We start from the raw sequence: 23,668 nt of genomic DNA on the forward strand, positions 1-23,668 counted from the left end.
AATGATTTGAATGACAGCGTTCCGTCCAACCAGATTTCCTCATTTGTAGAGCCTCGCTATGAGTAGCCAATAGCTGCTGTGAATGGCCACCTGGGCGGGGAAAAGAAGGCTGCGCGCGCATTCCGCTGCTATATAAGGCTTGGCGGTTGCCTCACGCAGTCAGAGTCGGTTGGGCGAAGAGTGGCTTGGGTTTAGAGTGAGCTGTGCCGCCGCCATCATGAGGGAGATCGTGCACCTGCAGGCCGGGCAGTGCGGAAACCAGATCGGGGCCAAGGTCCGGGCGGTGGGCAGGGGGCGGTGGGGGGGAGATGGGAGGGGTGGGGGCACGCCCGGCCCAGCCGCCCCTGACGCGATTTTCTCCGGCAGTTCTGGGAGGTGATCAGCGACGAACATGGCATCGACCCAACCGGTACCTACCATGGAGACAGCGACCTGCAGCTGGAGCGCATTAACGTCTACTACAACGAGGCCACAGGTAGGGCCCGGCGCACCGCCCGCCCCCTCCCCGGGCCGCCCCCGGCGCCGCAGTCACGGCTTCTCCCTGTTTTGCAGGTGGCAAGTACGTGCCCCGCGCCGTGCTGGTGGACCTGGAGCCCGGCACCATGGACTCGGTGCGCTCCGGGCCCTTCGGCCAGATATTCAGGCCAGACAACTTCGTGTTCGGTGAGTGCGCCGGGAGCGGGGGAGGGACCTGTCGTGTAACCGGCTCGGGGTGGGGTGGGCAGGGCAGGGACGCTGCACTGCGGGCTTCACCGCCGCACATGCTCCTGAGGCAAGCGCGGCCCCGGGAGGGGGGTTAATCCTGGCGCTTCATGACGGGCATGAAATACTGGGGATCTGCGGATGGTGCATGATGGCAGCTGCTGGGAGAGCAGGTCCGAGAAGGCGCAAGAGGTCGTTGCTATTCCAGTTCTCGTTACCTCCTCCATAACACCAGGAGAAATTAAATGGCTGCTGTGTCATTGATAATGAATGTTTTCCGTGTATCTACCGAGTCATTTCAAAGGTGCTTGTGTGAAAGCACAGCTCTACGCTCGATGAAGTGAAAGCTTTTGTGGGGTTTCTCTGTAGCCTGATGCTCCCAAGCTTTGCTTGCAAGCAATAAGCAGGAAGCAGTGACCGTAATCTAATATGAACATGGCTCTCTTCCAGGTCAGAGCGGAGCAGGAAACAACTGGGCAAAGGGCCATTATACGGAAGGTGCTGAATTAGTTGATTCCGTGTTAGATGTTGTGAGGAAGGAGGCAGAAAGCTGTGATTGTCTCCAGGGCTTTCAGCTTACTCACTCTCTCGGTGGTGGTACAGGCTCTGGCATGGGTACCCTCCTTATCAGCAAAATTCGTGAAGAGTACCCAGACCGAATTATGAATACTTTCAGTGTTGTACCCTCCCCTAAAGTATCAGATACTGTAGTAGAGCCCTATAATGCCACGCTCTCGGTCCACCAGCTTGTGGAGAACACAGATGAAACATACTGTATTGATAATGAAGCCCTCTACGACATATGCTTCAGAACACTGAAGTTAACTACTCCGACATACGGTGATCTGAACCATTTAGTGTCGGCAACCATGAGCGGTGTTACCACCTGCCTGCGATTCCCAGGCCAGCTTAATGCTGACCTGCGGAAGCTGGCAGTGAACATGGTTCCTTTCCCCCGTTTGCACTTTTTCATGCCTGGTTTTGCCCCGCTCACGAGCCGTGGGAGCCAGCAGTATCGTGCTTTAACTGTGCCAGAGCTAACGCAGCAGATGTTTGATGCAAAGAATATGATGGCTGCCTGTGACCCACGTCATGGCCGCTATCTGACTGTAGCTGCTGTTTTTAGAGGCCGTATGTCAATGAAAGAGGTTGATGAGCAAATGCTGAACGTTCAGAACAAAAATAGCAGCTATTTTGTTGAATGGATTCCTAATAATGTTAAAACAGCGGTCTGTGACATTCCACCTCGTGGCCTGAAAATGTCTGCCACCTTCATTGGTAACAGCACAGCCATCCAGGAGCTGTTCAAACGCATTTCTGAGCAGTTCACTGCCATGTTCCGCCGAAAGGCTTTCCTGCACTGGTACACTGGCGAGGGCATGGACGAGATGGAGTTCACAGAGGCTGAGAGCAACATGAACGACCTGGTGTCTGAGTATCAGCAGTACCAGGATGCTACAGCTGAGGAGGAGGGGGAGTTTGAGGAGGAGGCTGAGGAAGAGGCAGAGTAAAAGCTATGCAGATGAACACCTGTAAATTTTGTTTAAAGCTGTATGAACTCTTTCATTCAAAACTTCTCTGTCTGTGTTGTGTTCCTCTTCCTGTCTCAAAGTCACTTCAAATGCTGTACAGGCACCATTAAAGCATTTTTCACAGTGCACAAGCTCGTCTCCTTTGTTCCTTTTGGTAAGCTTTTCGGGTGCTGTTTCCAAAAGTAAGTGCGTAGGTGTGTCGGAGGTCTGGAAAAGAAAAATAATGGAGTTGGCGTGAGCCCTGCCACCTTGCCCATGGCAACCACGCTTCTCTCCCTGCCTCCTAAGGAGGTGGATGCCTGTTGCTTCTGTCACTGGATGTGGTGGCAGTCCTGGTGGTGTGGGAATTGGAATTCTGTGGTATTCCTTTATAATCTGTGCTGGTGGTGGAGGGGGATACATTTCACATGGAGCATGGAATTCAGCTCCAAGCTGTGTCTAAATTTAGGTACCTGCATGTGGACTCCTGTTACAGGCTTTGCTCTCGGCAGAAGCTGAGCAGCTCTTCTGACCATAATGGAAGTGTAGGTTCAGCTGTAGGTGTCCGTAAGCTGTAGCTCCCCCTGGCTGCCTGGGCAACCAAGTGGTGCAGGCAAGTTGCCTTTCTGATACAGGTGGGTGTTTCTGGCAGAAGATGAGCTGCCCTCACCCTGGCTGATCCACTGCAGCTGCCCAGCAGTGTAACCCCAGGAGGTGGCCGTGGCCTGTCACAAGAGCACTGGGGACAGCTGCTGAGGACAAATGACACTGAAGAGCTCCCATGCATGAGCCTTGCTGGAGTCACTTCTTTTAATCAGTATGTAGAGGTTTTAAAACTAAATCAGGTGTTACTGCAGCCTCCGCTTTTGAAGCGGGCTGAACACCTGATGCCAAGTTACACTGTTTTGTCTCATGAAAACCCTACAGTCGCAAAGCATGTTTTTACTGTGGAAACAGTTAATATGTTCAGTGTTACTTAAAGTGGCAAACCTGTCACTCGGAATAGGTAGACAGGAGATAGCAGTCTGCTTTCCTGCTGAAGAAATTCTGTTCAGCGTTCTTAATTGTAACTGGCTTTGTGTTAAGCTTTTCTGCCTTAAAAATAAGTTTCTCCTTCCAGAGTTGAACTGGTTGGAGTAGTTAAAGTTGCACTGACTGTGGTGGCTCTTGGGGCAGTGGAAATCAGTTTGTCCACAGAAACAGGTGGCTGGTTTCAAACCTCCACAGGAGAATACTTCTGTAGGTGAGGAGATGGCATCAGATTTTTAAAGCATGCAGTTGAGTTTTGTCCTTGATTTTAGGGTGGGTTTTTTCTTTTTTGTTACACTGAAGCTGCTGTGTTCCCTGGCCTGCCAGTTACCGAGGGCAGGACAGTGTTGTCTCCCCAACACCCTTTTGGGCAGAGCTCCATTAGTCACCCTCCCCTGAAGAGCTCCGGGTGCTCTCCCCGCTTTCTGCAGGCTTGTGGAGAGAGGACGAAACACGTGGGTAGGTATTAACACCGGAGTCCAGTTTACCCTTTGGTTCGTAACAGCCTTTTTCCAGGGGGCTTTAGCTTGCAGACTACGGCCATCTGGAGCGTGACCACAGCCCTCCCTGAGCAATCCAGCACCGAGGAATCGGGCACCCGGAACAGTCAGGGCTTTGCCGTGAGACAGCCCAGAGCTGCCGCACGAAGGAAGGGGACAGGCGAGTGTAATGCACCGGGGATGGCAGCTGCCGTGCTTGCCGTCTCCCCCAGAGCAGCCATGTGGTGACAGAGGCCAAAATGAACATATTTCTCTTCACCTTTGATCAGAAGGCCTGTCCAGCCTCACCTCTTGCCATCGGTGTGTAAGATGCTTCTGTCCCTTCCCTTAGACCATCCCTCAAGCTCCCGATGACTGGCCATGTGTTACACTTCGCCTTTTCTGCATGGCTTTCCCATGCCCCTGATAGAAGTCTTGCTAGAGCCACTTTCACTGCCTCAAGTCTCCTCTCTGGGCTCAACCTTGATATCAGCTACAGTCCAGCCCTGCCAGGATAGTTGTTTTCCCACTCTTTGCTTTCATTTCTAACACATTTTGTGTCTTTTACCATTTTCCTCCTCTGCATTGCATTAAGTACAAGCTATGAGTTTGGTTCTTTCTAGCTTATCTCCATGATTTCCCATCCCACATTATTGAGCTGTGGGCTTTTGACTTTGCTGTGGCCAAAGATAGCAATATTAGTTGCCAATTTGTTGAAATTTTAGCCTGATACTTTAATGCTTTCAGGTGCATGGGCAGACCTTCCCCTTAACACACAAAATGATGTTCTTCAGACCTCTCCTTTTAGGCAACACCAATAACTGACAAGGATCAGGCAGACGGTTCGGGGTAGCCACCACCTGTCTTGATGGCTAATACCATTTCACTGTGCTTTTTTTTGTGCTTTCTCATCCCCTTTATATCATCTGCCTTTTGCTTTTTATCAGACTGGAAGCTCTTTAGAACAGAATCACCTTCCTGACAAACTGTAACACACCCATGTAACGGGTGGGGTGTTACTGAGCCTCCTCTGCTTTAGCAGGGAGTTGGTGGCTGGAAACCAGAGGAACGTTCTGCACGCGTCCAGGCTGGCAGCAAGGACGATGGGCTCTCCTGTGGAAAGGCAGGGGATGGCACAGCCCCAGCACCTTGGCATTGGAAAAAAAATCTACTGGAAAAAATATCTACTACCCACATGGAACATTTCAGTAATTGTTCACTACTATGACACTCCAGCTAATAACAGCGCTACTTAATGACAGTAATTAGTATTGGTGACTTTCATTTTCATTGTCACTCAGCTGATACACTTACCTGGTACGAAGCCCGTGTAGGAAGGTATCAGTCCAGCACTGGTGTAAATTCTGTTGTTAGGCCAGTATGTTTGGGGAAATCTCTTGCCAAAGCTGCAAGCTGGGTTTCTCTGCAAAAACTGGAAAACAAACAAACAAACCCCCAACACCACAGTACAGTTCATTTGAAATCATATTGTTGGTACCCAAGTCACGTGCTTTGACTCCATACTAGAGAAAATATTTAAGCCAATGTACAGCAATCCTCTTTCCAGTTCTGTTTTCTTCTAATTAGGAGCTACATTGCACCTTCTCCTTTCTCCCCTTCATGAGTTTTTCTCCTGCAGCTGTGGGCAGCAGCCCTGCCAGGGCTGCCTCGGTACCTCCTGCCCCCAGGTGCACAGAGCAGCTCCTGGCCCAGGCGTAGGCATCAGTGTCAGGGTCCTACAGACAGGACTGCATTCATCACCTTGGGCTTTGTCCCAAACACCTTGTGCTCATACATTCGATACGCTGTGAGCCAGCAGTATCTGCTGGAGTTGGGTCCCTGCCTTGTCTGCTCCTGTGCTATGACTCTGCACATCTGTGTTTTGGTTTGAACCCTTCAGCTGGTTTTGTTTTTCCATGAGTCCCACCGACAGTGATTAGCCAGTAATTCCCAAGCTAGGAGGAAAAGGAAGGCTTAGGGAGTGTTAACCGCAGGGAGAGTGTAAATCATCTCCTGGATCTGTCCCTGCCCTCCGAGGTCAGACGCAGATAAGGGGCTGCGCTGGAGAATGGATATTGCAGCTCTGCACGTCTCTGCAGCGGCAAAACCCCTAAAGATGTTACTAAAGCTGCGCTGCCCTCCTCGGCACGCACCCTGCTCGGGGGTGAAGGGACCGGGTTCATGGAGCCAAGCAAACCGTGGGGCCATCGAACCATTTTGTGACTGATGATGGAGCGATTGCTGCAATTCCTCAAGCGCAGCACTGAAGCGAGAGGATTGCATTATTTTGCCTGATGCAGACAGTAACCAATGATCCATGGCACATCCCAGTATGTAACCTAGGGCAACAGAGATTTAGGGCAGAAGATTAGTGGCTTGAAGTCAGAAGCCATCTTAGATAGAAATGTGGTACAATGGGTTTTTTCTGGCATGCTTATATTCCTTCAGCGCCTGATGTGCTGCAGCTAGCCGCTGCGAGCCTGCATTCTGCTGAATCCTGCAATGGAGAAACACCTCCCTCACTGATTTACTACACAGCAGACGTTTCTTAAGAAATCAGGGGCAGAAGGGCTTTGCAAACAGCACATTTAGTTTTGATACAGCCTGTTTTTTTGTTCCGTTCGCTTCATTTCAATTCCTGTTAATGGCAGAAGGAAAGGATAAGGAAGCCAGCACAGGGAAAGCGTGAGGCTGCCATGAGCGCTGTCAGCCCTGCTGCTCTCCCTGCTGAGTCATTTCTTCCCAGCTGAGTTTCTCTGAGCTGGGGATCCTCAGTCTTGGACTTTTTTCTACATCGGACCCATGCGCTCTGGGATGAAGGCACTGCAGTGAATCCCGGTGAGCAGAAAGGGCTGGAAATGTTGTAACCTGCTTTTAATGAGCTGATTCACTGAGCTCATCAGCCCGCACTGGCGCTGGACCAGCAAGACGGCTGCATCCCGGGGATCTCATTCCATCCTGATAGCAGGACGAAATGTGTAGCTTTGAATGCAAACTATTAACTACTGTGGGAGGGCTCTCAATTTTCCTGTGTAGGAGGATTGTGTGGCATTATATGGGAGATCTTACAGCAAGGGGACAAAACAGTTTTTCAGTAGGGATATTTCTGCATCCTTCCCAAAAGGAGGAGAAAGATCTAGATCCCTTTAAGACAAATGATGGTAGTAAAGGGAAAAGCCTTACAGCCAACAAAAAGGGAGAAATCCAAGCAGCCCAGGAAGCCATCCAGCACTGCCATCCAGGTAGAGAAGATATATTGCGTAAGGGAAGCGCAGATAGTTGCATCCTGTGTTTCTGCACTCAGAGCAACGTTTTTAATAGCCACCCTTGACCCAACCCTCAATAGATTTGCTTAATCCTTTTATGAACTCATTTATCCTCCCTTAATGTCCCAAGGAAACAAGCTACAGAATTCAATTGCTCATGATTTTTTCAACATTACCTAAAAGCATTTTATTTTGCTTGTACTTATAACGCCAGTTCTAATACTACTACTGTAAATGAAACCACTTTTGGTGTTGCAGATGAATCAACACCAACATTATATTCTTGAAATAAGATTTGTGCATAGAATCTACCTGATGTCGGTCAAATTCGTTCATTGCTTCCTTCACACCCCGGATGTAGTTCACGCCATTAATCCAGGTGAGGTGGGGGATGAATCCAGTGTACCCTTCGGATGAAGACAAGAGAGAACGTTTTCTGCTTGAGAACATACATCTATAAGGATCAACCAGTCTGGAAGTGAAAGAGGCTGGGATAAATATAAAACCTTGGCAGAGTATAGGAAGGAAAAATTCATCTATTTAAATTGTAAAATGAAAATTGAAAATGTGAAGTATCTTTTCCAAAAGAGTATTTTTTTTATGGTTCCCAAGGAAAACTCAATGGGCTGAACTGATGTTTGTTGGTCTCCGTGAGGTATGGAAGAAACATTTCATTTTCTTACAGTCTTTTCTTTACACCAACAGCTCTGTCATGTTCTCTCCCAGTTTAATACACATTCAGGGACTAACAACCAGGTGTCCAACCTTTCTTCCTCATTTGCCCTGCCTATCCAACAAATTTTCACTTATTATAAGACAGAAGCTATATAAAGTCTAAAACTACATAAAACAGAGAGAGAGGTGCAACCTAAAAGCAGCCAGGACTCCCTCTTCCCAAAGGGATGCTTTGGAGAGAGCAAAATTTGTCTTCTGCATCTTGTAACATTGACGCTCTTTCACAGAGTCTGAAATATTTTGACATGCAACCCCTGTCTTCTCTGTGGTCCACGCAGAGCGAAGTATCCCTCTCACCGGTGTCGTATCCTTTAGCGGGGAGTCCAGTGCATTGCCCTTCGTAGTTCTCCTCCATGCAGAGGAACGCTCTTTCAGTGCAAGTGGAGAAGTTACAGAGTATAACTCCTTGTAAGACAGAGTTTTATACATTTATGGTGGTGCAATACACCACTGTTTGTTGATTTGATGATTCAGAAAAACATCTTATTTCTAGGAGAGAAATAACTACCTCAACAGTAACAGATACTCATCAAGCTGCTGGAGTTGGTGCAGAGCCCACGACTGATCGCTCCTTGCTTTCTGGAGCATTTTCTAGCCTGGCCCCACCGCTGAGGGGAACCGAGGTGGCTCCTGCCTCCCTTCCACCTGCCCCTGGGCACGCGTCCCTCAGCACAAGATCCACGGGGGTGACAGCGTCCCAAAGAAACACCCTTGCATGGAGAGGAGCAGGGGCATTTTCCATCCCAGTGTTCAAACGAGCTGGTGTGACTGGCCGATGTCTCTGAGATTTCCCCGGGGGAGAAGGGTGACACGATTTCTTCTGAGGTGGACTCGTGCTGCGCATGACCTCCCTCTTTTTTACCTGGAATGACTTTCTGTTGGATCGCATTCGGTACATCCAGTTTTGGTAACCAGTTATCTTGCTCCACATCTGCGGTTTCAGCCACTCCTGGCAGAGTCACACCTTCAATCTTTACAGGCTCAAAATAAAAGCAGAAATAAAATAAACACCAGTAAAACCCGCTTCCTCGTTTGGCTCCATTGCTTAAATCACTGCCAGAACCTGTGAGTGGCAAGTGCCATTTCTGTTTCTTCCCGGCTTTACACTGAGAGCTACCCCAAGAATTTCTGGTAAAGTCGAATTACTAGACGAGCTCTCTGTGCAGAGGTTTTGCAAAATCCCTAGGGAGAACAAGGGGAGCTTTGGGCCCTGAGCTCCTTCGCAAATCTGTTTCTCAGAGCAAGGAGCAGGAATGCCCCTTCTTGGGATTTATATCCAAGCCAGCTTTTGACTCGATACGTCAAATCTCTAATCTCTGCCTTCAGGGGATTTGCAGAGCCCGGCTGGCTGGAACGTGACAAATGCTGTCTCTGGCTCCAGAAGAAATAAGGGGCTCAATCACGTTGGTCCCGAGTGACACCGGCACCCAGCTCCATAGGCATATCCCAGTGCTTGTGTTTAAGCGAGGGATAATGATGGTGGGAAATTCAGGTGGGAGCAGTTAAGGGGGCAGAAACCCAGCACGTAACCAAAGGTGCCAGAAGCGCTCTCTTTTCGGGAGGAGGAGGAGGAAGAGGAGGAGGAGGAGGAGGAGGAGGAGGAGGAGGAGGAGGAGGAGGAGGAGGAGGAGGAGGAGGGGGGCAGTGGCAGGCCTCCCCGTCCACCCGAAGGAAACAGAAGCCTGGCTGCGTAGCACAGCGTAACGCAAGATCTAATGACTGGGATTTGAAGCTAAAACTCAACCAAATGAGAAGGTAAGCTTTTTTGATTAGGAAGAGTAATTAATGATTACAACAATTTTCTGAAGATGTGGTGGATTTGCTACTGCTAGAAACATTTGTGTATTTGACATTTCTCTACACGACATTCTAAACTTTCCGTCCTTGCCATCCACGCCCCCATATGAAATTCCCTCTTCACACCCCTGGACCCAGGAGATCCCTTCCACGCCCACCAGTCCCCAAACCCCCATCTCTCCGCAGCACTGTCCCTTACCACGCATCTTTTCCACCCAAGACTACTTACCAATTTGCTTCCTGCCAAGGCACCACCGAGCTGGCCAGGTCCACACCTTTTTCCCTGTCCACAGGCCGGGCTTAGCTCAGGCAACCGCCACTCTCGTCCCTCAGACACAGGATGAGGTGAAATCCTCCGTGGGTACCCCTGAGGCGGTCGTGTCCTTGGGACGTACTCACCAGGGTGGTGCTGGGGCACAGGGTCCACATGCATCATCATCAGCTCTTCCTCTGCCGGCCCTGGCCCCGGCAGGGGAGGTTTTGACCCACGAACTGGTTCAGGAAAGCTTGTTGCAGCCCCAGCTTTCTCATAGGGAAAGTACCCTGCGGGACAGACGCTGAGTTAAGGGAAGGAGCGGCCAAAGGAGGACGAGGGATTCCCATTGCACTGGACCTCAGCCCCCACATGCCCCTCTGTAGTGAAGGAAAGGAGCCTGGAGGTCAACAGCATCCCAAGGCTGCGAATGTATCCTGCGGGTGCCATCAGCCCCGTCCAATAAACCGGCTTGCACAGAACAACTGCACAAATAGAAGTTCGATAACTTAAAATTTATTCTAAGTGACACCTAAACTGTAAAATATCATCAGCCAAGCTATAAAGAAGTAAGGGGGGAAAAAACCCAACATATCCTTTTCTCCACATGGCTGCATCAGCACACCCCAAACACAGACACCCCCCTCCCCCCCCCCTGAAGGAATTGTTGCACTGGCATCATTGCTGCTCATCAAGAAAAGGGTCTGCTGTAATGCTGGCTGGAAAAAAAATTATCTTACATCCAGTGTATGCTAAATATCTCCACTGTGAACTAGGGACAGAGCCCTGTGGCTTGACACTCCGCAGGGACAGCCCAGCTTGGCAACTTTTGTCTGACTTTCCCTTAAAAATGTCCTGTGATGTGGCTCCCTGGGCTGCCCCGGCCCCATACGACACCTCCAGCCCGGGTGCTTCCTCGTGCTCTGTGCCAGGAGTGAAGCCAATTTCTCCCTCCTCAGCAGTTACGGAGGATGATCGCTCTGACGCCCCACAACCACCTTTTCCTTATTGGAAAACTGTTACTATGTCAGTCTTGTCTTTTTCAAACAAACCAAATTCCTTCCATTTTTGTTCCCATAGGTCATTTTTTTTCATCCCTCTGGTCATTACTGCCTTCCCCTGACCTCCTCGTGTTTGGTGGACGTCTGTATCACGGTGCAAAGCCCCACGATGAGACATCGCCTTCCAGCAAAGGCTTCATCTGCAGACAGTCCCGGGGAATTACAACCTGTCCCGGTTCAAACAGCGCAGAGAAAAATTTGCCCCTTTCTGCAAGTGTATAAAACTTCTGATGGGCATTTAGGTTTGCCATCTGCTTATAATTGTATTAGAAAGTATATATACTGTATATAACTTTGTACAGTATATATATTCCGTGTAACTGAATTATCAAGTGTTGTCCAGGCTAGCAACAAAATAAAGACGAATCCTCAATGAAAGTGATTTTTCAATCCAGTGTGCAAATTTTAAAGCAAGTTTATATCAATATTTCCTTCATTATTAATGAAAATATTGCATCTAGTCTTTTTATCCCACAAACCAAAGGAAAAGGAAAAATGAAGTTGTTTTGTACTTGAGAAATCCATATTAGCTCTTTTTTATGACCCTGGGTTGTCCAAACTTATTGATTCAGAAAGGTTGCACAGTAAGGCACTAAATTAAAAGCCAGGAGACCACCGTGCGTTTGATTTGAGTAAATATCCGTATATTTTCAGTCCAGGTTCCTGGGGAGTGGGTGCCTGCACGCTTGGCCTGTGCCATAACCCCTCAATGCCCACACGGCCACCCCTGGAGATGCAGCATAACCCTGGTTGATATCCCCAAGCAACTGAGCCTGACCTCACTTCCAGCAAGAAAACAACATGGGATTCAACTGATAGAAACCAGCAAAATACTTAGTGCCCATCAACAAGGTTTTATCAAAAATAGACCTTGAGAAAAAGTCTTCAGACTGATTTTGCTAAAGGCAACCATGCAGATCCAACACTGCCGTGAGCTCTTTGATCTCCATCATGTAAAATACCCAGAAGGATGCCTGGCAGTACTAATAAAGTTTGCAGTGAAGGGTTTTAGGGATTGGTCACTGACAACTCGACAGCAGGAGCTGTCGATGAAGAGTTACCAGCATGGCAAGGTGCTCCCTGTGGCCACGTTCTTCAGCATTTCACCAACGAGCAGCAAACATGAGTTCCCAGCTGCAAACGTTGGCAGGTGATGTAAAGGTTGGTGAGGAGAGGACAGGATAATGAGAGAGAGCAACTAGGTCAACTGGTTGGTTGGATCCGTCCAAACTAGAGTTTAGTCCAAGGAAATGCAAATTTAAATGTCCAGGAATGAAGCCTGTAAACACTACCTGCATAGTGGAGACCTGGATCCTAGAAAATGTGGCTAGGAAGAACAGAAATGCCAAAAATTTGCAAGAAGCTACGCGGCACAAATTCCCAGAGAGAAATGGGAAAGCATCACTTTGGTGTGGCCATCCCCAGGGAAATGAAGATCCAAGTCGCACCCGGGCATGTTACCCCTGTGTTCAGCCAGGAGAGGACTTGCTCCCACTGAACAGGGCATCCACAACAGCTACGGCTGGTGGACGTGATATGGTACATGGCAAATGTATCGCCAAAGGATGGCACGTCCCCGAGAGGGGCTGATCGGGATCCAGGTGCGGCTGCTGCTGTGGCCTGATTTGGATCTGCTCAACAGGGACCAGGCTCTTTGCCTAGAAGGGCTGGCACTTGGTAGGAGATTCCTGCAAATTCCCAGCGTTGGGAATCTACGTGAGCATGTCTCAGTGCCTGATGGAGGAGATGGGGCCCGTTAGCAGAAGTGGGGAAGGTGGGAAGGGAAGGGCACACGAGCCCTTCTGCTGAACTGAGGTAGGAGCAGCAAGATGCACAATGAAGCACAAGCTGTGAGTAAGAGCTCCGAGCAGAACGAGCTGTGCGTCAGGCAGGTCAGCCGGGAAAGGGTTGGAGACAGCAGAGCCGACCTTCCCTGGAGAGATAGACTTTAGCCTGTGGAATTGTGCTGGTTTTGGCTGGGACAGAGTTAATTTTCTTCATAGTCGCTAGTACGGGGCTGTGTTTTGGATTTGTGCTGGAAACAGTGTTGATAACCCAGGGATGTTTTCGTTCCTGCTGAGCAGTGCTGACACAGAGTCAAGGCCTGTTCTGCTCCTCACCCCACCCCACCAGCGAGTGGGCTGGGGGGCACAAGGGGCTGGGAGGGGACACGGCCGGGACAGCTGACCCCAATGACCAAAGGGATATCCCACACCCTATGGCGTCAGGCTTGGCAATAAAACTGGGGGTGGAGGTTGGTGGGGGGGCCATTGCTCAGGGACTGGCTGGGCATCGGTCGGTTGGTGGTGAGCAATTGTTTTCATTTGCATCGCTTGTCTTTCTTGGGTTTTATTTCTCTCTCTATTTTCCTTTTCATTACAATTTCTTCTTATTATTTTATTTCAATTATTAAACTATTTTTATCTCAACCCACAGGTTTTCTTACTTTTACCCTTCCGATTCTCTCCCCCCATTGCGCTGAGGGGCACTAAGCAAGTGGCTGGGGGGGGCTTAGTTGCCAGCTGGGGTTAAACCACAACAGGAATATGGAAGAATTGGGGAGTGAGTTCGTAATATACCATAAAATCATTTATCTTCATCTAACTGAAGATAACCTGGGAACTAAAATTCTCCTCTCCGCTCCACCAGATGCCAATGTGAGAAGCCCCGTGCTCATCAGCTGAGGCTGAGTGCTCCAGCTCCGCACGGGTGCTGCTCTCCGGGTGCCTGTGCTCCTACACCAGAGCTACGATTGCTCCATGGAAAATATCCCATTTCACCCTGGGAGCCTATCGAGGACAGGCACAGACCCCACTGCTCGTGATCGACCCTGCGCTCGCTAGCAGAGCCCGTTCTGGCGAAGGGACAAGACCCGGAGTCTGCTCACCTGGACGCCCAGGGAGATAACCCTGGACACCGTGCTTTGTCCCACTGAAGTCCTCGACAAACTTCTGCTTGTGCAGCGGTGCCAGCAAGGGGCGAGGGCTCTTCCTAACACCAGGATCCGTCAGCAGGCGGTAAGTGGTTTTGCCAAAGGTTTCTCCAAACTGATAGTTGTACTGAGGGACGAAGCCCTCGTAGCTGAGGAGGAACCCAAAAAAGAGCAGTCACTGAGATGGCATTGGAAGGTGCCCCCAGGCAGGATAACCTGCTTTAGAGCTTTTGCACACTGGAGAGGCCGCAGCCAGGAGCACGCGTGGCTGGGAGTACACGAGCCCAGGGAAGGTGATTGCACGGGGATGTGCCTGCGAGCGTGAATGCGTTTGTGCCCCATGGAGCAGCAGCACGAGGGGAGCACCAAGACGACGTGTGGTTACGCATGAAGCCAGGCAGGCGTGTCTCTGTGTGTGTGCACACGCATGTTTTTACATGTGAGCATGAAAACTGGCTCATAGGTCTACATGCACGTATGGGCACAGGCTTGTGCTTCGGTTCACAGAGGAATAAAAGGACGAGGTCAGGGAGTGTGGCCGAAGCAGCACCTGCAGATGGGAAAACTTACAGCAGAGGCACAGCGTGGGCTGCAGTCGCTTTGACAGTGCTGACATCGACAGCCCCCCGATCAAAATATTATTTCCAGTTAAACATGCCTCAGTTTTAAATTTTGCAATCCCTCTCTCTGTTCTAAAACACAGAGAGTTACTGGGAATTTCCCAGTGTCCCTTGTTCAATATTGAAACTCAAAAATGAGAAAAATTGCTTGCTTGTACCCTCCAAACCTCTCTGCTCCGTAGCCTTGTAGCGTGGAGCGGGACTGGGCTCACAAACCCACCCAGGCACTGCATTGCATGGGAGAGGCGCGGGTGGGCAGGTGGCTGCTCAGCCCCAGGAACAAACATCGCTTGATTTTTTGGGGACCTTTGTGCGGGGTGTGCAGTGACACGCTGCGTCTCTGCTCCCCATGGCCTGGGACGGGCAGTTTGACTTTTTGGTGGCTCAGGGTAGGGCAGGTGCTGGAGCTCTGGCTCCGCTCCCAAGTCCACCAGTACAGATCAGAAACTTTAGCTATTCCCAGTATCAAATTTCCTAATGGTGATGTTATTCCACCACTGAAGAAGAAAGGTAGAGCTGCCAGTTACAATGTACAGACAGAAATATTCAATCAATGATCCCACCGCATATCTGGGGATAAAGCCAGATGATGCATGAGGATCATAAGATGATGAGTAAGTACTTTCCCTTCCAAATACTTTAAACAACAGCGAGCAGAGCCGTGCATTTGCACTTGGCAAGTTTTCCTACTTTGCATGCAGGATCTCTCACCAGCAGCTGCCAGAGGAGCTCGGTGGCTCGTCCCCATTGATTTTCAATGAGTCTTGCAACACGGGGAAGCTACGCCGGGACAATAAAGCTGAGCAAGAGCACAAATGACATAGCCTGAATAATTGCAGGATGGCCAGAGGGATTTTGGTCATGAACAAAATAATGGTAGGGCTGAGAAAGGATTCAATTCATGAGCAATTAAAAGCGAGGTAATCTGAGGAGCTCAGGCAAGTCAGTCTGGGTTTACAGCAAAGGGATCTGCCACAGAGTGAATTACAAGTGCTGCTGATAAAAGCCGTGGTGCTTGGGGAAGAGACCAGTCTCAACAGGGCTGTTTGACCTTCTCCTGCTTGGTATTTTGATTAAGAAGCCAGAGAGATCCCCTGTTTCTGTAGTTCATGCTGAGCCACTGCAGCCGCTGATCTCTAACCTCGTTGGCAAGCAGCGAGTAACCTGCTTTCCCAAGGCTAAGCCCCATTTCACTTTTCTCTTACTCAGCCATATCTCTTCCATCGCCACTCCCCAGACTGCGTCACCTAAACCCGCTCAGCCTTCCTGATCACCAGGGCCCGATCCTTGGCCCTGGGCCTGTCCTCGCTCAGCTCCGTGCCCTTCCCAGCTCCACCAAGCCGCAATGGGTGGGCAGGGCTGTGCCCGGGATTCATGGATTTACCCCTTCTCTGTGCACCAAGTCCTTCCCAAACCATCCCACACGTTGGGTTTGGCTTCCCAATGCTCTTGAGCACTGCGGTGGCATTTTCAAAGCCCTGGCTGTGACCATTGCCTGACCCAAGTGACAGCAACGAGTTTTGATGCCCTCGTGTTTGCAGGTTCACCGGCACGGCCGGGTATGGCATGTCTTCCTCTTCCTCCTCCTGCCGGCACCCCAGCTCAGGGTGCACCGTCTGCTGGCAGCCAAGCCTGGGCTCTGGTGACGCCCTTCAGGCAGCTCCTCCTTGTGCTCAGCCACCCAAACCAGATGCAAAGCAGCACCCTCACCACCCACAGGGTCTTCCTCTGGGGCTTGGGGTAACACTACGAGCCTGCACGGCATCGCAAAATGCAGCGGCAGAATTTGGTTCCTCCTCCTCCTGCCTTCAGTGGCTGAAGCACCAGCCCGGAGAGGAGCAGCCCCAGCTGCTGTGTCAGTATTAGGGCTCGAAGCTGCTTCCGGGGGCCCTGTCTGCAGGCAGGAGCGAGCAAGGGAAGGTTTTGATGCTTTTGGAGGTGCAAGCCCAGCTGCAGCTCCCTCCTTGCTGTTACTTGTCTTTCCCAAGCCGCTGTCAGCACACAGCTTTGACAGGGTGACAGCACACACGGAGTAACACATCACATCATTCAGACAAGCGCAGCAATGCAAGAACGTGTTAAAATCTCCCAACCCCAGAGCTTATGTAAGTTTGGAAGATATGGAAATCAGTAGTGGAAAAATCCTGCACGTTGCTGTAATGGGAAGGGCTGATCCGATCACCACAACAGGAGCATTGTTAAGGAAGGAAACGTGCTCTGCCCCGTATCTGCAGCTTGGGATCTGCCTGCCTCCTGCCCGTACCTGGGCTGCACCCGTGGCCGTGTAGGACGCAGCTGCTTTTCTCTGCGCTGAGGTTTGCAGCCTGGGCTGTCACCAGCCCCTCCGCCCTGGAGGTCGTCCTGACGCCCTTCGGAGTTACCCTCAGGCTGGACTAATCCGACTGATTTTGTACCAACAGAAGCTCGTTTTCTCTCGGTGGCTGTTCCAACCCTTCCCAGCCCATGTCGGGGACCACGTCTCCCAGCACAAGTCACCCCACGCACTACTTCTCTACTTCACCACAAAGCCTGTCCGCTTATTTCTGCCGTTTGTGTCTTACCTTTTAACCAATAACTCATTACCTCTTACCCATGACAGCTTGGTTTCTTCTTTCCAAGCCTTTAGAGGAGGATGTTGCAAAAAGCTTTGAAAAAACAATCTAACTATGTATCAACTAGATCACCAGCATCCACAGAGTCCCTGGCTTCTTCAAAGAGCTCAGATCCAGCAGCAGGACTGCGCTCTAACCGATTTGACAAGAGCGTATCATGTCTATGCAAATATTTATTCAAAGGAGATCTTCAAACATCCTCAATGCAAAAGTTATGACAGTTTGGAAGCCAAACCCTGCACAGCAGCCCTGGTAACATTTGGCAGCTTAAAAAAAAAAATTTAAAAAAGGGGGGGGGGCAAAGAACAATTTTGACCATACTCTCCATGTGCTATGGCATGGTCTTTAATTATACCCTGTCATAAGGTGGTGCTTCTTATCCTGGAGCCCTATCTCCTTCGGAGCACTGTTACATGGAATATTTAATAGTGTCTGTAAAAAAACCCCAAAATATCATGAACTGTAAATACTACGTGATCCCAGCCGGAGCTCTCTGCATTGGCAATGAACAGACATTTTGGATGAACTTCAGAACTTACCCGGGGATATAGTAGGGATTGGGAGGGAAGAGGCTATTTTCCTTCGGGGCTGCCATGGCAATGCGGCAGCTCTCGGTGGCGGCCGTGGGAGGAAGGAGATGCAGCACCATGCGGTCGCCCAGGAAACCTCTGTGATGCTGCCAGGAGCGATGTCGGTACCCGACAGCGCTTCCAGCTGCAGCACACAGCTTGTCAGGTTTTTCTGGATGCATCTTTTTTTGCCCCACCTGGAAACTTTGGATGAGCACAGATTTTCTAGCATTTGTCAGGTTTCCTGAAGGCTTGTAAGCCCTTGGGACAGTAGCACCAGATGTTCCCCATAAGCAGCCCCAGCACAAATACGTGTTCACGGCACGGTTCACATCCAACACGCAGAACTCAAGAAAGCCTGGCTGTGCGTGCCCTCGTGACTGGTGCAGCACGTGCACGGCCAGGCCAGCGCTGTCTGCACACACCGGGCCACGTGCACACCCTTCTGTTGAGGAAACCCCAAGGCAGAGGTTTGGGGATTTGCCATGCTGCGGTGGAAGCCTCAACCCTCCTCTCCCTGCTCCTCGTTGCCCTCCTGCTCTGGCTGTTTGAGGATGCAATCCTTCGCTGCCTTGCTTCACGCAGGATAAAGGTTGTTCCCATTCCCAACACCGTATGGTCACGTTGTCTTGTGTGCAGTGGGTGTCACCCCCCTCCAGCTGAAGGCAGGCCCAGGACACGGGTCTCCTGTTTACTGAACAGCCACCGTGGCCAGTATGTTCTCAAGTCAAAGACCACTACGCCTGTTAGCACCAGCATCGTTTCCAACAACTGCAATACCAGCAGCAAGCCTGCTTCACTGCCAAAGTCTCTCTATGGCCTGGAAGAGCTTGGCCACGTGGCTGGCAGAATAATTTTAAGGTTTTCAAAGCTACTACCAGAAATCATAGAGTATCTGAGGGTTGTTCTCATGTTTAGGTGCCTATACTCCAACCAAAATTGTATCTGAGGAGATAAAAATGCTGCTTTGACTCTTGCCCCTTGGTGCCTAAACACTGGGAGATCTGGAATTTCCAGCCTTTATAAATATATTTGAGTTTGCCCAAATACCTGAGCTCTAACCAGGGGCAGACCCCTCCAGCACCCCAGCTCTGCAGGGTGGCTGGGTCTGAGAGGTGTACGATGGCTCTTCTCAGAGGTGCGCAGTGGAAGACCAAGAGGCAACAGACAAGACACAACGAGGAGAAGGCCCACTGGATGCAAGGAGAAAATTCTCCCCCACAGGAGGCACAGCCCTGGCACATGGTGGCATCTCCATTCTTGGAGATCTTCAAAGCTCAGCTGGGGAACACCCAGAGCACCCCGATGCAACTTTGAACTTAGTTCAGCTTTTAGTGGACAATTGGATTAGAGACCTACAAAGGTCCCTCCCAGCCTAGATCTTCCTCTGAGTTTAATATGAACATGAAAAAAAATTGCTTACTGAAACGCAGCACTGTATTCATGGCACTGAATAACGATCCCAGGCTGTTCCAGATCCCATCATCATCCTCGGCTCCTGAGGAGGCTCAGGCCAGAATCTTCCCAGCATTTTCAGAAACTCCCTTCAAAGCTCACTCCTTTAAATGGGCAGTGGCTGCTCCTTCCAAACCCGAGGGTCACAGACTTACCAAAGAGCTACTGAATAATCAGACTAAAATATCGGTCCTCAGTGCAGACACCTGGGTAAAAAAGTAGAAATTCACTTTTGTCAAGGTTATCATTAGAATTTATTGATATGAGAGAAACTTCGTATGTCAACATGTCAATGGAGGAACAGCGCGTCCTGATGTAACAGAAGTACAAAGCCCATGCGGGTGACGTTACAGCGCTCTGGTATCTCTAAAGTCTGAAGTACAGGAGATCACGCACACGGCTGTGTATTACTTGGGTACATTTTCTGGGACAGGATAGAAATACTCCAGAAATACAATCGATGCATGGTTTGCCAGCTGCCAGTGCCCGACAGGCTGTGGCAGGGACCACGCTGGCTCTGACTCCCACCAGCCAGCTCGAGACAGACAGTACACACGTGTAACGGCAGCTCACCCTGGGGCCCTCTAGTCAAAGGAGAAAAAAGATACCTATTTGGGGGTGAGATTCACCCGAGCCCGTGTGGCCCTCGCAGGGAGATGAGGTGACTTGTACCCTCTGGCTCCCTATCGCGTAAAGGGGGCTCGGGGGGCCAGCTCCGACGGAGACGCCCACACGCAGCCAGGGGAACCCCACGCCAGGTCTGCAGCAGGACAACCTGGGCATGGTCCTATCAGGTGAGCTGCAACTGGGAAACTTCACGACAAGAGTTTGCTCTGCCTGCGGAGCAGACACAGCCGTGCCACGCTCCATCCTGGCACCTGCCAATTCAGAAGCAGGTTTTTTCTTTCAACATAACAGTCATAATTATCCTTGTATTATAACTGTTTTGACAATCCCTCTCTCAGCAGTGCCCTCTTACAGAGCTCGTAGCACAGACAGCCGTTCACACTATGCTTGTGGCCAAGATAAAAGTTATAATCTTTACTGGAAATATATGCTATGCTGAATGCTGTTTAAAAAAAGTCAAGTGCTGAGCTTGCATCTTCTCCCAGCTTATGAAATATTTGGTTTGGTCCTAAGTATCTTGCTAAACGATTAGAGAGGGAATAGCAGAGTATTCCCCAGGCACCTAGTAAATCCACAATGGATTTATTGTAGAAACAAGCTGAATTCTCTAACTCACTCCAAATGGATTTCAGAGCCCTCTAAAACCCTCCACAGAATGAGCCGTTTGTGACACGACAAACAAAAGACAACCCCAAGTTCAATGAATAAATTGTCTTACGTTGTGCAGGGAGCATCCAAAATAAAATGCAGACCCAAACTAAGGGGATGTGTCTGTCCCATCTCCCAGTGCCAGATTTGATCACGGCAATAAAGGAGCCTGGGAAAGTGCATCTGCCTGGCCGATAGCACTAACCCTGCTGCAGACCTGAAGAGGAACCGCTGATGCTAGAAATACGTATCTGAGCGCGTGTGCGCACGCGTGTGCCGGGGGACGACCCGTACTGTGCTCCTTTTCCTCTCGCATGAGCTATGACAAGTGACATAGCAGGTTCTGCTCTCAGCCATTCGGTTTCACCAAATCTAAGTTCCCTCTGCACATGTAACAGCATTGACTTAGAGATCTCATATTAATGGGTACTTATACAGGATTAATTGCACATCAGTCCATTGTGGCTACAAGTTCATTAGGCTAATAAATCTACATAGTGACAGTAGTACAGTATCAGCTACTTTTCAATACAAACTCCCTACCCTAGCCTTAATTTGTAGGTCAAAAGAAGATTTTTCTACCGTAGTGACCTTCCTATGACCTTTAACATTCATTTTCAAAATTTTTTTTCTAGAAAAAAATCCAGTGTGGGGAAAATGCACATATATAACAAAAGCAGTGCTTAACAACCACAGGAAAAAAGAACATGATCTTGGATTCTTGTATCAGCATCCTCCGTAGACCCTGGTAGCATTACTTCCAAAAGGGTTGCTAAATCCAGCTCCGTCAGTTCTCAAGTCTGTTAAACCATTCCCTAGCTCTAGACATTTCTAGTCTCTCACTATACATATCGTCTGTAGCAAGAGCATACAGAAACACTTGCTAATGTGCACAAGACTTCCATTTGATTTAATGGAATAGTTTTAGAAGACTGAAGTCTTTACTTCTAGAAATCTGTTCTTGAGTGGTAGCGCTCTCACCGCCTGGTAGCTTTCTATTCCACCCAGGAGAGAGCTCCAAGTCCCTCAAAGTTTTACTCATTCGTTTAGCCCAAAGGTGTACGGGTATCTAATAAAACCCCTCTCACAGTATTCCCAGGAAATGATTCAGAAGAGGAGATGATTTTTCAACCAAATGAGATCCTCTGGTCCTGTGTGTCAGACCATGGCCAATAGAATGAGCAGCTGCCATGGACATCTCAACTTAAATACGGAACAGTCAAGGGAGGAGAGCAAGGTGGCCTGACCATCTTCCCGTGAGGTACAGGCAGAGGCACCAAAGTCACTCTGTTCTCAACAGTTTGTCTCTTTTTCTGGAGTCAAATGTTTGATTCCATTTGTTCTAGCAGGAAGTGGTGAATCACGTCAAAAGTGGGACGATCTTTTATATCCCTGCTCCAACATTTCAGCATCAGGTCAAACACAGGGTTAGGACACAGAGGAGTCTGGGAGAGATAGATCTGAAAGGAAGAAAAATACACCTATTTCAGTGGGCTTTTCATAAAAGAATTGAACCCCTACTAAATTAAAACCAAAAGGACAGTTTCATTCTAGGTTTACAAGACACGGACATCATGCAATGTTTGAAATCCATTAAACGTGAAGTCTGGATGGAACTTTGACGCCATCTCAAATGGCACTGCGGACACTTTGCCAACTTGTTTGATGAGCTGGTCACAAAACAATCCTTTGTCCCCCAGGAAACATGAATGCTTCAGAGAGATTCGTTTTCCAAGTGACAGCAAAACACAAACCAAAAGCAAATTTACCACAATAAAATCCAAATACTTTCACTCACCGTAAACAACCCATGAGGCTTTCTAAGCATCGTGACAGCTTGTTAGCAGAGACAGAAAAAACACCTTTTAGAGCTTATCTAAAGCACAGCTTGGCAGAACTTTTTTTTTCCCCTCTCATTTCAATACACATCTTTTAGGCTCTTCACTAGATCATTAGTATTGGGGAGACAGTGAATAAAACCTCCCATTATTTTATTCCCTTTAATCCTTGAACTTGTTTGGTGCTAAAGGTGACTTTTGGGAGAACAGCAAACAACTGGCACTCCACTTTTTGGGGTACAGTGATCCTCAGTACTGAGGTGCTGGATCATCCTGCTCTATTTAGCATCATCACTGGTATCTATTGAAGGCAGCAGCAGTGGAGTGCACAGTCCTGCCTGGCAGTTAGTAAGAGAGGACAATGACACAGAAAAGCCCTTCAGCAACTAGAGATGGCCAAAGGCTTCTCAGCATGTGTGGAGATACTACGGGGAGTACCTAATCCCTGGGCACTAACAACTCCTCCTTCCCCACCTCAGTAAGTGCTTCCTCGTCTTTCAGAGAAAACGCTAGTGGGAGAGAGATCTGACACAGGAAAAGAGCAAAAAGATTGTGTAGGAGAGCCCAGAAAAGCTAAGTGGAACAGTGCATCATGGGCAGCTTGAAATAGAAATGGATATAGGAAGAAGCACCGGACCGAGCCAAGAGATTCTTCCAGTGGGACTCCAAAAGAGGAAAGCCAGTGCAATGAGCCTGGAAGAAGGGGAAGAGGCACGGGACATGCTTGAAAAGATGAGTAATAGAAGCAGAGACTTCTGCAGGTGATGTAAGGACAGCAGAAAGGCGCTGGGGAGATCCACTTGGATGTAACGAGGTCAAGTGAAGGAAGGTGAGGTCACATTTGCTTTCTTACCTGCCTGCCCTGGCTCCGGAAGAACTCTCCTGTGTTCTCGATGACTTGCTCATCTGAGAGGAGGCTGTACGGTTGCTCCTTACACAGTACGAACATCTCCCAGAGGGTGACCCCAAATGCCCAGACATCACTGGCTGTGGTGAACTTGCCCTGTGAACAGAAAGGATGTTGTAAACCCAGGTTGCTCACAGCGCACATTCAGCAAAAACCATTTCAGGCTACGCTCCCTGCAGCTAAACACAAGGATGCAGAATTCGTACCTGGGAAAATGCTTTAAAAAAGAGACAGCAGAGCAGGTGACCTGCTCTCGGCAATGCACAAAGGGACTGAGGTAGGAGGGGTAGGAGCAGCATGTCTGCGGGACCCCCGGGACAGCTCTAAGAAAGGGCAGCTTTCACTGGGGCAAACCTCTTGAAACAGGGAGCAAGTCTCAGAGAAAGCCAGAGACTATTGTCCCCCCTGAGAAAGTCCATATTTGTCTGCAGCAGTAGGAAAATGGACTGCAGCAGGGGGCGGATAGCTGCTGCCTACCTCCACCCGAAACACAGCAGTACAGCACAGCAAAGCTTTTGAACAGGAAGCAAAGCCCTCGGGGTGAAAGCAGAGCCAAAGCAGACGCCAGACTCTTAGAGAAAGGCCAAGATAATTTTGATCTTTGCACATGTAAGAAGTCAGTTACAG

At 49.5% G+C, this 23,668-nt stretch overlaps 3 protein-coding genes across 5 annotated transcripts in view; 1 reads left to right on the plus strand and 2 right to left on the minus strand.

The window, feature by feature from the left end:
- Positions 1–119: 119 nt before the first annotated feature.
- Positions 120–2,360, plus strand: TUBB4B (tubulin beta 4B class IVb). Its single transcript, XM_072882751.1, has 4 exons — positions 120–274; positions 367–475; positions 553–663; positions 1,153–2,360. The coding sequence occupies exons 1-4, from the start codon at positions 218–220 to the stop codon at positions 2,211–2,213; spliced, it is 1,338 nt and encodes a 445-aa protein (XP_072738852.1). The 5' UTR covers positions 120–217; the 3' UTR covers positions 2,214–2,360.
- CIMIP2A (ciliary microtubule inner protein 2A) lies at positions 2,315–19,117 on the minus strand. Its single transcript, XM_072882752.1, has 8 exons — positions 18,990–19,117; positions 15,097–15,184; positions 13,721–13,914; positions 9,749–10,062; positions 8,585–8,702; positions 7,300–7,394; positions 5,036–5,153; positions 2,315–2,441 (listed from the first exon to the last, which is right to left on the minus strand). The coding sequence occupies exons 1-8, from the start codon at positions 19,009–19,011 to the stop codon at positions 2,353–2,355; spliced, it is 1,038 nt and encodes a 345-aa protein (XP_072738853.1). The 5' UTR covers positions 19,012–19,117; the 3' UTR covers positions 2,315–2,352.
- Positions 19,118–19,287: 170 nt separating this feature from the next.
- Positions 19,288–23,668, minus strand: part of LOC140661118 (discoidin domain-containing receptor 2-like) — a 63,480-nt gene continuing 59,099 nt past the window's right edge. For all 3 annotated transcript variants that reach the window (XM_072882749.1, XM_072882748.1, XM_072882747.1), the window contains 2 exons: positions 22,988–23,137; positions 19,288–21,756 (listed from right to left, as the gene is read on the minus strand). In XM_072882749.1, coding sequence (XP_072738850.1) covers positions 21,616–21,756; positions 22,988–23,137 — 291 coding nt within the window. In that variant the 3' untranslated portion in view covers positions 19,288–21,615. The remainder of the gene's footprint in view (positions 21,757–22,987; positions 23,138–23,668) is intronic.

The sequence above is a fragment of the Ciconia boyciana genome, chromosome 18 (assembly GCF_034638445.1).
Source record: "Ciconia boyciana chromosome 18, ASM3463844v1, whole genome shotgun sequence".
Lineage (NCBI taxonomy): Eukaryota > Metazoa > Chordata > Aves > Ciconiiformes > Ciconiidae > Ciconia > Ciconia boyciana.